Here is a 14318-nt window from a genome sequence, read left to right as displayed (position 1 = left end):
TATTATTCTCTTTTTCTATTTCTTCTTTACATAAAATACTTGAATTTCATTTAAAAACAAATACTTTACATACACTTGCACCTGAACCCAGCTCTTTTATTTGGCTCCTATGGGCAAAAGCATGAAAACATGAGCCAGGGTGATCCACGTACACACTATGCTTACCACCTCACAGAATTCTTTTCCTGAAAACCCAAATTGGAATCGCAAAGCCCTTTTTCCTTATCCGCTCCCGGCCATCTTTCCAGTTCCTTCCGGAAGGGAAAAAAAAAGGTGAAAGATACCTTAAGCACTTGGAGATTAATCTGCTATGCTCCACCATTCGGGAACCAGGTTGGGGGTTAAAAGTTGAAGGATATTTTTCTATATAAATATAAAACTATAAGGAAGATTGGATTGTTTGGAGTGTGGCATTACGAGTAAAGTTGAAATAGAGCATTGAGGTAACAGTGAGAGCCGGCTCTATGAGATTCAGAAGAAGTAACAGCTGGTCTTACTCCATGGATAAAGAAAGAAGGGGAAAGGGACAAAGCCATCGTCTTTTTGGTGGGCTCAAAAAACAGGAAAGGGATGGTCCTGTTTATTCCTCTTTTTCCAACCAAAATCGGAGGAGTCTTTCAATCCAACTCACTCACGGGTGGAATATTTATTATTTATCACCCAATTGGTTGGTTATTTCCCAACTCTTAAGCTTTTTAAGCACAAGGTTCCTGCCCCTGGTGTAAATTGTAATGTGCAAATCCCTTAGCCATTTTCACTTTTTGATTGAAAGGGATGTCGTAGCATTCTTGGGTCTCGGGTTCCACTCTGCAACTAGGCTGATTTGCATGGTTGGAGGCAATACATGGACACAATTCAAGATCTCACCTCCTCCACAAATCCACTGGGTGGGTCCTCTGGATGCACATACACTTGAAGCATTTTAATAAAAATAATTTTATTCACCTCCTTCAATTTTTTAATATTTTCCTCTGATAATTCTTACTCGTCTCTTTTCCCACTCAAAATCAAATGAATAAGGCTAAGCTTAAAAGAACCTTTAAAAAAAAAAAAAAAAAAACCCCTACTGCTGAAAATAGTATACTGCACTACCTTTTTTCTTAATTCAAATTGCTCAGTTCTTTCCACCCCTCAAAAGCCGGTGGTAGATACAAATTTTCTTGGTGATAACAGTATAGTTGGGTTTGGATTTCGCTGAACTCCCATTATTAAATGTGATGTTGAGGGTATCATTATCCTACTTTATTGACTTTTATAACCCTACATGTCTCGGCAGTCGGCACTAGACCTTGGATTCTAGCCTGATGTTGGTGTTGCTACTTACTACTCTCTCCCTGTATACATTGCACATTGCACCACAACCAAGATGGGATCCGCACCCTTCAATTATATGCAGTCTGAAATTGATGCGATGGATTAGAATTAGCTTTCATTTGCACGTGCACAACTTCATCCCAAATTCCCATTTTTGTCCTTTCTCATTTTCATTGCTGGTTACTTGAAGACGCCTCTTTTATCACTGAATTCTCCAGAGGCCCCCCTTCCTCTAAATAAATGAGAGAGCAGGTTTAATAATTTGATATGACTCTCTTTATGTTAAGTTATTAGTAAAAGTAGTCAAATTAAAGTAACCATATAAACAATTGATAACCTTGATAGCATTTTGATAGCATTGTGAATGTGGGTCATTATCATTGATAACGTTCATGAATGGGAGTCTTATCAGAGTCTTTATGACGAAAGAAACATTTGGAATGGATTCTTCCCTAACAACAGGGGAGTGGTGCTTGGCTAAGGCATTAGAGCTCGTGGGTTGCCCTGCCTTTGCGGATAGACATGTTGAAAAAGGCTACCCCACTTTTATTAGCTGATCTAAATGTATTGTTAGTGATGGTAGATGGTCTAGCCCCTCAAATGGTGGTTGGTCTCTTATTTGTTATGGCTGTCTGTTAAGCCCATTTCCCACAAACCCAAAAACCCTAAACAACAAATATGACATGGGTTTTGTGGAATCTGTGGTCCACCCTTGACAGTGACTAGAATTCAACATCATTCAAATTGTCAAATTGCCTACTTCTACTGTTTTTTCCATTTCCCCTTTTGGTGTTTTTTCTTCTTCCTATTGTTTAAGGTTCCTCACTCACAATAAGTAAATAAATAATGGGAGATTTTATAGTTTTCAATATTCCACCCTAACCATCCTCTTCTACATCTAATTGGACAAGTCTCATCAATGGTGATCATGATTTTTGTAATTGCATGACTAATATGAGACAGACGCCATTGATGAGGGTGGCCATTCTTGTTAAATCAATTCCACTAATTCAGGTTCACACATAGTTTTCACATAAAAAATTAGGCTCATAAGATGCAAATATACACTAATAAGATCAGCCAAAATGGAAGAAGGGTTATAAATTATAAAGGGTATTTGTTTGAAGAACCTGTCAAGCTCACTTTAATTTCCCACACCCTAAAATGCAGAAGCCTACTTGCCTTAAAACGTGGGTCCAAGTAAAGGCTAGGGCATTCTAGACTTAAATTGAGTGGTGTAGAGAGATTCCCAGAGACCAATTTTATGTTAGGATAAGGATAATTTCCGGACACAGCTACAAAATTGATTGGTCTAGATTCCCTTTTCCTCATTTACCCTTCTTCTTCTTCCTTCTACTTTTATTTTATTTTATTTTTCTAATTTTTTTTTATCAATTTCCTGATGCTCCAGAAGAAGAAGAATTACAAAAGAAATTTATTGGGAAGCCACATTTATTTTTTTAAAAGAGGATTACATAATATATAGTTGAACTGACCAAAAGTAAAACCAGAAAGATGGATTGCTTTGAAATTATTTTCAATGAGGTGAGAGTGGGAAGTTGGAGTTATTCTTGTTGCTCTCAGGGTCCCAAGGAATCAGCCTTTTCAATGTGTGCCAATTGTGTGAGGATGAGGCCTTTATCATATATATCTAATACCTCATTCTAAAGATTATAATGTTTTTTGTAGTATTATTTGAGGATTATATATTCTGAAAAAAAGGATCACGGACATGCCAATCTCATATCTTTTTATTGTATAATAAGAAATTTAAGAGGACAAGACAGAAGAAGAGTGAGTTTGGTTATGGATTTTGACTCCAAAGTTGGAAAAGGCTGCAATGTTTGACGGAGCTTTTTATATTTTATCAGAGGGAATGGAGCTATAACTCTGACTTACTGCTCCTTTGTCCACGTGGCTGCTTCTTCACCTCAAACACCATAAACTTTTGGAATTGTGGTGCTTCATGTAACTGTTGCATCAGAGATCATTGCAGATTTGCAGGCGGCTTACACTGTTACTGACCTTACTGTTACTGACCTTTCTTCTTTTTCTCTACTCTGTTTTTCTCCCTCTCTCTCTCTCTCTCTCTCTCTCTCTCTTTCCTCTGTTGGTTTGGGTTGATTCGTATTTTGATTGTAGACTAGCTGTATCTGATAATAAGGGAAGAGGATGGCTGGTGATGATGGAAAGCACCTTTCATGAATTTTGAGGGGTATGAGGTATGTGGGTCTCCGTGAATCATGTTTTTCTTCAGTGGGTATGGATTATTTTCGAAGTGTTCTATGATCTTCTTGCTCTTATCATGGGTTACTTCGGAAACTTGAATGAAAATGGTGTTAGTTTACAATATTACCCTAATTGCTGAATGATAGTTTTACTGGATTCTTGTGGGGTTTTTCTATTTTTCTTTTTTCTTTTATTAATTGTGTTGCAATTTGTGGTTTGGTACATGAGAGTGGCTTTTGCTTTGTGTGAACTGCAAATTGTACAGGAACATATTAGGGATTTTCTTTCTTTCTTTTTTTTGGGAATAGTTTTCTAGGATGATTAAGTATGAATTCATTGAGAACATCTCTACCAGAAACCATGTGAGGGAATAACTCATTCTAGAATTGGTTGCTATCAGGAAATCATGGACTTGGTGCTAATTTTGTTTAGAAGTCATGTTCTGTTTTTTGCCTCTTATATATAATATATGAGTGCATATTTTGATTAGCTAATCCTAGGTTGATAAATCTAAGAAAATTTGTGGATATTTATCATAAATTCAAGGTTTAGATATGGCAGTATGGCAGGTAAGCTCCTCATATTGTTTACAGGAGTTATGTGGAAGAGTTAAGAGTTTTAATCAACCTTTTCAAATGCATAGAAATCCGGTATCCAGTTGCTGTGTGTGGTATAGCATATTGAAGGAGCTTGTTGTTTTCAATAGAATCTGGTCTTTTGATTTGTGAATATTTTATGACTGAAGTAGTGAGAGAGTTCCTTGTATTTGTGGATTCAGTTGCTTTCCAGTGTAACTTTAAAGTTCTATATTGCATAAAGAATAAAAAGAAAATTTAAAAAAATACTGGGTCCAGCCAAAAACATTAGTTATTTTTTAAGTAGTCTTGCAAGTAATTTGTGTATTGCATTTATAATGTGGTGAGAATCAAAAGGAAACAAAAGGTCCACCAAATGGGAATTTTAAAACGTGGGAGAAAAATTATGGGTTTAACATGCAAATTTCTATGGCTGAAAAAAAATCCTGAGTTGATTGTAGTGTGCGTATAATGATTAAGCATGATGGATTAAGTGTTTCAAATGTACCATATTGATGCCAGCATCTTGCGCAGATGGTGCCTTAAATTCCTGGGTACCGGGTAATGCTAGCTGATAGGATTGTTGAGTTCATCTATTCATAGTAGCCCGTGTGGCTGGTTTTAAAGAGGGAAATAGATTATATCAGTTTTTTGGTTGCAAATGACCATTTATTTGTCTATTTATTTTATTCTTTTCTTAACTTTTTCCCCTTATAATCCATTTTCACAGACTGTTTTTGGACCTTGTTCAGTCTTTATTTAACAAAATTCCAATTGATTTCGTGTTGTAAATGTGCAGTTTCCTCAGCATATACAATTAGTTACTCAAAATTTTTGGCAGCCTGGCCTAGGACTGGCATAATATTCAGAACCATCCAAATGCTTATTTGTATTGCTTTTAAGATTATTTTGTGTCTCTGTGGTTGTCATTGTTTCTGACTGTTTGCGAGGGGAGGAGGCATCCTCTTTTTCTCTTTTTTATTTTATTTCATTTCATTTTTATTTTTATTGTTTTGCATTTATAATTTAAATCAGAAACAAAAAATTGATTTCATGTCTCCCTTTTTGTTGACATTTAAATCTTCCTAAGAACATGGCTATAGGCATCAGAAATTACCTTTACTTTTCCTTGGTTTATGTTTCAAATTCATTTCTTGTTCTTCCTGAAAAGTTAATCCTTCCTCACACCATATATCAAGTTGTGAACATTTCCCTTTCTTGGTGTCTTTTATTATTTGAACAATATGATTAGGTTCAGTACACATGTATGTGCATGGTGTGCACATATTTATACATGTGCATCTATTTATGGAATACCTAAGGACAATGGCTTTGAATAAAGACTTATGAGAAGGTATCACAATAGATAAAGTGGAATGGTCAAAAGGTGGAGCAATAATATTGGTAAGCAATTTAATAATGCTAACACAAGCCATTATGCTCTTTGTTGTCATTAATATAATTATATATATATATATATATATATATGAACCTTTGACCTTAAAACTCACTTTTCTTTTATAATGCGATGACAAAGGAACAATGCACTCTCAACTTTGATATGACTGCTGAATCAATTATTTTTTCTTTCAGTATGGAAGTTGAATAGTTTCCACTGCTTTACAACTTTTGACATTGACTAGGATGTAAATCTGAATAAGTAACCCTTTGAACCTAGCAGTTGGGGATAGACATGATCAATGATAATAAAATGCAGAATTCATTTAGATTTTTACCATTTATTAGGTATGGTTTACATATGCATCAACTAAGAAGAGAGCTAGTAGCTGATGAAGCAGTTGATTTAGTGGGTTCTAGCTAGGTGGTATCAGCAGAACGAAAAAAAAAGAGGTATTTAATATGTTTCATATACCTGCTCTTGGAAAAAATTTTAAATGTTAATGCAGAGTGACTTAAGGTATAAGTACTACAAGAGCCACTTCGGTATTCAACAATCATTTCACTTGATTGGTGTTACTTCTGTATGTTTTTGGAAATAATTTTAATTCTCACATGGCTTTAAAATTTGCACCCCATATTTATGCAACTTATGTGCCAATTGATGAAATTAGTTTGGTTATGTTTGTTCAAGACAAGGTTGGCATGTTTAGGATTGTCCTGGACTCGGATAATATTTCAGGGCTGCCTATTGAAGAGATTATCCAGCCAAAGATGAATGCAGACAATGACAACAAGGAACAGTTGTTTGATTTAGGACTTGCTCTGGGTTATTCTAGTCAGTGCATTGGGAAAGCATTGAACAATGATTCAGGTGCAGGTGCAAATGCAGGTTCAAGGGTAGACATGACACTTGTAGCCACTGATCCCCTGTCTGAACTAGTTTGGTCTCCTCATAAAGGTTTGAGTCTCAAGTGTGCTGAAAACAGTACGGATGAGAAGAGGCCCTCTCTTTTATGGGGTGTAGGACCGAGCAATATGATTCATTCACCACCACAAGGCATTTCAGCCAGGAAAACTATTTCTGATGAGCCTATGGGTGAGGGGAATTTGGTTACCTCACAAGCAACACTTCATGTGAAGAATGAAATGGGTGAAACAGATATTTTGACCTGTTCTCCTAGGAGCAATGCTGGCATCATGACAGTACATGGATCAAGTCATGAGCCCAATGCAGGTATGATGATTCTTATGGAGATTTCCAGTTAAATAATGTTGAAGGTGCAAGCTACAGTTTTAATCAGTATACTTCTTGTTTCAAGTTCTCTTGTAGGGAATCTTTTTCCTGTAGTTTGGGAATTCCAATGCTGAAAGATTCTTCATTTGACAGGTACTAGAGATAACAATGACAAAATGATGGTGGCAGTGAAAGTATCTGCCCTAGATGTTAATCAAGAGCGGGATCAAGGAGACAATGAAGAAAAAGGCATATATGTTCCTGTACATATTCCAATGGATGTTACTTCTGAGGCCAGAGGGAAAAAGGTTTCAGGTTTCTCAGGTATGTGATGCTGACTTTCAACTGTGTTTGACACTAAGATAAGTAGATCTTGGAGATGTTTTAGAGAACTTCCATGCTTTATCTCTGGAGAATGATTAAATGCTTCTGTGTATGTGGGCGTGAAGGAGTTCTCACGAATATGGGCCTGGTGACATATTTCTTTATACCATCTTAATTATTTAAAAAATGATATGAAATCATTAACAACGGCTTCAACACTCGCTAGCCATGTTTGGTATATCATGCATACATATTCAGAAAATGGTTCCGTATTGTGGGGTTGGGAAGGAGGGGAGGGGGAAGGGGAGTGGGGGTTGGTGGGGTGGTGGTGGTGGTGGTGGTGGTGGTGGTGTTTGGTTGGTCTTTGTTTTGGCTCTGGGTGTGGGTAGCCGAGTGAAACTTCTTTCAAATAATTAATTTGGACATGAGTATTTGGAGGATTCTGAAATCATTTCCATCATCTATTTTCCTCTTACTGAAGGGAGAATCTCCTGAGTCTATTTTTCATTACAACAACCGAATCTCTCATTTTATTTGTAATGTATGGCATCCCAATAAAATGATGGGTTTCTGCAGGTATGGAACTTGGATGTATGGCGGACTCTCTATCATTCAAAATGAATGAAACTGAACCTGATATGGCACAAATTGAACCCTTGCCTATGCAGCTCAAGAAAATGATAAGCTCTAATCCCAATGGTGGAATTGGAGATGATGGTAGCGGTAATCAAACATTGGGAATGGAAGTTGTTTTGACTACTGAAGTTCCTCTGGTGAAACGGTGTAAAACTCCTGATACTCCAGTGCTGAATTCAACATCTCCATTCAGAAGAGATGAGGGTTTAGCTTTAGCTATTGAAGAAGAGAGCAATAATGAAATGAAGACACCTGGTTCTACTAGTACCCCTCTTGAGAAACTAGAGTCAGCTGCTGAAAATGATTTACGAACTCAGACTGGTGAAAATGCTTGTGGTGCAGTGAGTAAGATAATGGCATCATCATCTGACCATGATGTTAAAATCATCTCTCAGCAAGATGAAGGGTTGCGTCCTAAGGCCAAGGCTCTTCCTGTTAATAATTCTCCAAATAAGAGTGGAATGTATAGGCATCGAACGAAAGGAAAAGGAAAAGCTTTATCTGATGGTGATCGTAGTGGAAGAAAGTCAAACAAAGAGGATGACAGTGATGAGAGTGTTGAAAGTTGTAATAGTGCTGCTTTATTTTCAACAGGAAAAAAACGGTGGGGCTATGAACAACAGTTGATAACTGGCAGTAAAAGAATCCGAAAACAAATTAATGGAAGTCCTGGCTCCACATCCTTTGTCAGACAAGACAGCTCTTTTATGAGCTGGATATCAAACATGATGAAAGGGCTATCCAAATCTAATCAAGACGAGACACCTTCTCTCGCTCTAACCCTTGCACGTCCTAATCATGATAATTATGATCAGAAGCTTGTAACATGTAACAAAAACCAAGACCCTGGGTGCAGAAATATAGGTTTCCAATCTATTTTTCAGTCCCTATATTGTCCAACCACAAAGGTACAGGAATCAAGAACCTTGAATGCTGATAACCAAACAGGGGAAGGATCCAAAGAATTTTGTCTGGCTAACAAGCTATGTGATGTCAATATTACTCCAATAGCTTGTCATGGGGAGAATAAAAGCTTCAAAAATGCACTCCTATCAAATGAGAAGTTTAACCAATCCACATTTGGAAACAGAGCAGGCCCTTCGACCCAGCCTAAAGTTCTGTCAGCCAAATTTGCTGTCAGTCAAGAGAACTACAAGACCAGCTCTGTTGAGAATAGAAGTGCATCCAATCCAGTGTGCAGTACAAAGAAAGATGGAGTGAGCTCCTCCAGTTCCTCTCTGGGTAAACGAAAGGCCAACAGTGCTGAGAATAATGACTCTGATCCACCATCTGAAGGAAAGACAATTCATAATTTTGGTTATAAAAGTGATCTTCTGGGAAGCCTGTGGGTAACTCGGTTTTCTCCTAAAACTTCAAGCCCCACTTGTAAAGTAGACCACTGCAACCAGAATACAGGTGGAGCTACTGAATTGTCCACTGATTGCATGGGGCTTATTCCTTATTCTCAGAATCGTTTTGATTCTTGTAAGGGCCTGAAAATTTTAGGGACCAGGGAGTATTGCACTGAAGAACCATTGACTATTGTTGGTGCAGAATTACAGAATTGTTCTGGAGGTACTGAGGTGTCCTTTGGGTTCAAAAAAAATAATGCTCATAACAATCAGAATTCCATATATAAACTGAACCCTATTTCACCTTCGCAAAGATTCAAAAGTTCAGAGGCAATGGCTTCCCTCTTTGCTAGGAGATTGGATGCCCTCAAAAACATTATAACATTGAATCAAACAGATACCGAAGCTCGGGCAACTCCAACCTGTTTCTTTTGTGGCATAAGAGGTCACAGTATACATGACTGCTCAGAAATAAAGGAAACCGAGCTGGAGGATCTTCTAAGAAATAACAATTTATATCCTGGGGCAGAAGAACCACCCTGTTTTTGCATTAGATGTTTTCAGCTCAATCATTGGGCTGTTGCATGTCCCAGTGTCTTGAAAAGGCAAAATCAATCAGAATGTGGTGCTTCTTTGGTTAACCGATGTAGTTCTGGTATGATGCTGCATGATACTGGAGACAAAAGAAATGGGAAGCTGCTGGGAAGTAAGGAAAATCCACCCCAAGTTGCTGCTGCATTTGGAGTTTGCAGTGGGAGAAAGCCTACAATGCAAATTGGCTGTAGTTTGAACAAGAAGGGGAATGGAAATATGACCGCTGTCAAATTGTTTTCGAATTCAAATCTGGTACAAAAATATACCGCTTCAAGTTCTGGGGAAATTGAGTCAAAAGAAAGTCAGATAATTCCTTTGTGCAATTTTGTCAATCCACAGATTTCAGATGTACCAAAAGGAATCTTTGATGCAATAAAGAGGCTTCGTTTGTCTCGCGGGGATATACTCAAGTAAGTAGAGCATACTAATCATCCTACCTGTAAGTTAGTGCTGTCTTGCCTTTTTAGCCTGTTTTTTCGTTGCATATAGCATGTAGCTTGCTCAAGTAGGCATCATGTGAGATCTGATAATCACAAATACATCTTAGCACACATCAAAACTAATAATTGTCATAAGGATCTTTAGATTATGCAAATTTGAATAGAAATGTTTGTCTAGTATCTTTATGCCATATCGATTTTGGAAGTCCTTGCCCTATTTTAAATCCTCAAGTTCATAGGCAACATCCTGTGGGTACTTCTATACCTGGAAACTGTGTCTACACTCATGAGAACATATTTCCTAGAGGGGAATGTAAAAGACGGTTAAATTTCATGTCTTCTCAAATTGCTGCTGAAGAGTTGCTTCAACTTTGGAATTCTTCTGGAACTCTGGGTGATAATTGTAGCAGCTACATACCATTTGCTCCCATTTCTTTATTATTTCATTCTGACATATCTTGATGAAACTCCTTATTTCCAGAGCATAATTTTAGTTTCTAGGTAGTACTTCCAAGGGTTGACTTTGTCCAAAAAAAATGACGGTGGTGGATATATAAGGTCCCATGTCAATTAAAAAACACAGCTTCTTTATTTTGTGCAAAAGCTTTTGCTAAAGCTTCATTTGCTTACCAATTTCCAGAAGGTTAAAATTCATTGAGATTCAAGAATAACTTCTAAACGGGGCCAAATTTTTTGAGGTGATGTTTAGCTGCTTGGAATGGTAATTGGATTATGATTTTATCAAACAACTGTTTAAATCATATGTAGCGAGGTTAGGATGGATCCAAGAGCCAATTAAATGTTAGATGCCACATTCTAAGAAAAGCAGGACCAGCAATAGGAGGAGATGGCATAGAAGGCTTCAGCTAATTGGTAAATAACTTCTTGTTTTTAAGTTGGTATTATTCTGGTTGAAATAACCCTAAATCACACAGTTATCGCCTAGAGAAGGTAAGAAAGCGGATTAGCTACTTATTTCTCACATATTGTCCCAGGCTAGAGTGAATGATCAGAGAAGACCCAACTATGAGATGATAAAGTGGTATAATATTGTCTACTAAGTCCATAAATGCAGAGACTGGACTAATATGAAATAGCTAGCTGCCATCATCCATGCTGGCTCTTGACCTGATCAAACCAGAGTACTTGTGGGAATCTGTGATGGAACTTGGTTGAAAAACTTCCTCTCTACCTGTATGATGGTCTTCCTTCTGAACTTTTAGACAACAATGCATCCATACAGCAAAAGGATGCATGGGGTTGTCAATAGATACATTTTGTAAATTTAAATAACAATTCCTCATCTTCCAGTGGCATTGCATATGTGAAGTTTATGATCTAATCAGTTGTTTGCTACAAGCCTACAATGTTATTGCTATTAAAAAAATGGTACAGCCAACATGATAGATCATATGGTTAGTCACTGTACATTTTTGTTTTTCTGGTATCATATGCCATTTTATGATTTATTTGCTTCATATCTGTGAAACAAACACCCAGCTATTACCCTTTATTTCCATGTAGCTATCAAGTTGGATATTAGAAACCGTTCAACATATAGGCAATTCTTCTGACAGTGTCCTCATTTCATATTCACATGCATGTGTGGCCATGTAAATTATGGCAGCATCAGCTGTAGATCCCTAGTTTCTTTTTTTCTTGTTAGACATGGCATATTTTCTTGATGAAAATGGTAAAATTTTCAATCACAACAGAAATTAATCTGAGTAGCTGTCACCAGGATGAACGTAAAATTGTAAGTCTTCATTCTTTTGGATCCTGTATTGACGAAGAAGGAAAAATTGGGGAAATGGAGTAAAGAACTGGAATATCTGAAAATTACTGGAAGTGAAATGTATGCTATCTTAGTCCTATTACTATACCAATTGCAATATGTCCCATAAGTCTCAAATCAATGCTTAATCACTGATCAAAGCAGTCACAATGTCAATTAAGAAGTTCAATAATGATTGATGGTAAGACCTAAATTGGCTGCAGCTTTTGCTGCATCCGCTCTACGTTGGTATATATGAGCAGCTGCAACCAGAAGTATATTGGAAAGAGCCGCCTATATTTATGATCATCATGAAGCTTAAAAGTGGGATTTTGAACTCATTGCAAAGGTCAAATCGATACACTTTAACAATCAGATTGCATTGTTGGGTTTTCACAATTTTTTTTTCTTATCAGATGTGTTTTCTTAATTTTTAACTTTAAAGCTTCCCTCTGTTTCAATTTTTGACTTTCTGCATAACTGATTGCTTCTATTTTACATGATTCTCAGATGGATGAATTCCGTTTTCCCATTCTCACATCTCAATGGTTTTTTCCTGCGCTTGCGGCTTGGGAAGTGGGAAGAAGGGCTAGGGGGAACAGGCTATTATGTGGCTTGTATATCTGGTATAATTAGAATTGTCCATTCCTGCTTATGGACTTGTTTATACTGAATTTGTTTTGATGCATTTCTTCAATGAACAATTTCTTCCATGTTCCTTTTTCTTTGCTTAATTTACAGGGGCACAAAAAGAAAGACCTTCACAAAGTTCCAAAAATCCAATCGCTGTGAACATCGGGGGTGTCAAGTGCTTGGTCCAAAGTCAATACATCTCTAATCATGATTTCCTTGAGGTAGGTCATGACTTTATTTTCTAACCTTCTGGGCCCACAGTTTGTTCTATATGTTTATGAATCTAAGCAATAATCAACGTCCTCACCTCCGCATTTCCACGATTTTAGAATGTGAACATGGCTATTTAAACCTTTTCTCCCTCGTTGAGTCATGTGAGCACATGCCTCATAGAAGCATGTGGGAATTAGTGGTAATGGTAATGCAACTTATGAAATCACAGGGATTTGGTGTGATCTGAGTTGGTTAAGTGGAGAAGTAGTGTTGTCTGGTAAACCAACCCAACTCAATGACCAATCTCATGTAGGTAGTATAAAAGGATTATATATTATATAATTTAGTTTCTTTGATAACGATCTCCATATATTTTATCAATGAGCAAACCTAGTAGACTAAATGGGAAATTCCTTTGTTACAGAAATGAGTAGAATCATAGCCTCCTTGATTGTGAATTGATGTAAGTTGATCTCTTTGATATGGTTCCATGGTTATAGTAGAGTGGTTGTATGGAATCTTCTTCCATTTGCAATCTGTAGATCATTCCTTTGGCTATAGTAGAGTGGTTGTATGGAAATCTTCTTCTCATATACTTCTTGATCATGATATCTCTGATTTATATCATTGAAATTGGAAAGTAGGAAATGATTTGAATGGGCAATGAGTTCAACATCTTACAAACTACAGCTGGGGGGCTGGCTAATCCTACTATCTTTCACTGACCCTCTTTGCCATGTTTTGGTTTTTCAGGATGAGCTTATGGCGTGGTGGGGCGCAACCACCAGAGCTGGTGGCAAGATTCCATCTGAAGAAGATCTGAAAGTGAAACTTGAAGAGAGAAAGAAGTTTGGCTTTTAGGCATTTGGGATGGGTGTCCCCAATTTCTGCTGGCATAAACCATTTAAAAATATAAAGAAAATAACATCTGTGAATAGAATTTTTGAAGTTATCTAATTTGCTTGTATAGTTCAGTGATATTCAAGAATTTAGAAAATCATTTCCAATATAGCAACAATTTTTTTTTTCTTTTTTGAAAAAAAAAAAAAATTGATTATAGGGGTGTATTGGTTTTCCACGAATTGGTTGAATTTGAGATTGGAATATTGCTTGTTGTGTGTCCTTTAGATATTGGATTGAAGAAATTGACTTGAGGAGTTGTTTTGTTTGGTAAATTTAACAATCTCATATGATTTTTAATAATTTAATTTAAGTTTTTAAGTAAATTAAATATGTTTTATAAAATGATTTAATATCATAATTTAAAAATTAAAAGTAATTTTAGTTATTAAATTAAAATAATTAATTTATTCTTTGTCTTTTTTTATTGATATATATGACATGGGTTTATTTTGTATTCATGATTTATTTTTTTATAAGAAATATTTGTGATTATTTTATGAATTTATTGTTTAAAATTAATAGAATAAATATTAATCAAAATTATTGACTGTAAATATTAATTAAAATTGGTAAGGAAAAATATATCAATTTAATAATCAAGAATAACTTTTATGTTAATTTTATCAAACGATTTTTTTTAAAATAAGTTAAAAATATAAAAAATAAGTTTAAAATCTTTCAAATTCTCAAATAAAT

General features: G+C 36.2%; 1 protein-coding gene across 5 annotated transcripts; it reads left to right on the top strand.

The window, feature by feature from the left end:
- Positions 1–2650: 2650 nt before the first annotated feature.
- On the top strand, positions 2651–13894 carry LOC100244302 (uncharacterized). 5 transcript variants are annotated; one of them, XM_059736885.1, is made up of 8 exons: positions 2839–3536; positions 5865–5969; positions 6211–6753; positions 6907–7077; positions 7654–10069; positions 12384–12499; positions 12615–12727; positions 13473–13894. In XM_059736885.1, the coding sequence occupies exons 3-8, from the start codon at positions 6222–6224 to the stop codon at positions 13578–13580; spliced, it is 3456 nt and encodes a 1151-aa protein (XP_059592868.1). In that variant the 5' UTR covers positions 2839–3536; positions 5865–5969; positions 6211–6221; the 3' UTR covers positions 13581–13894. The 5 variants fall into 5 exon arrangements, with proteins under 5 accessions (XP_010650001.1, XP_002280338.3, XP_019075592.1 ...); XM_010651699.3 differs by lacking the exon at positions 5865–5969 and having other exon boundaries at positions 2651–3536; XM_019220045.2 differs by having other exon boundaries at positions 2838–3536; positions 5865–6753.
- The last annotated feature ends 424 nt before the right edge of the window (positions 13895–14318 follow it).

This window comes from Vitis vinifera, chromosome 5, assembly GCF_030704535.1.
Source record: "Vitis vinifera cultivar Pinot Noir 40024 chromosome 5, ASM3070453v1".
Lineage (NCBI taxonomy): Eukaryota > Viridiplantae > Streptophyta > Magnoliopsida > Vitales > Vitaceae > Vitis > Vitis vinifera.
The sequence above is the reverse complement of the archived record's forward strand: the minus strand, read 5'-3'. Positions and strand labels throughout refer to the sequence as shown.

Bases quoted from the DNA above. Each gene is read 5' to 3' on its own strand.
- LOC100244302 (XM_002280302.5), top strand. From the start codon at position 6,132: ATGGCTTTAAAATTTGCACCCCATATTTATGCAACTTATGTGCCAATT. The intron at 6,754-6,906 runs GTATGATGATTC...TTCATTTGACAG, and splicing joins AAGTCATGAGCCCAATGCAG to GTACTAGAGATAACAATGAC. The intron at 12,500-12,614 runs GTATAATTAGAA...CTTAATTTACAG, and splicing joins TTATGTGGCTTGTATATCTG to GGGCACAAAAAGAAAGACCT.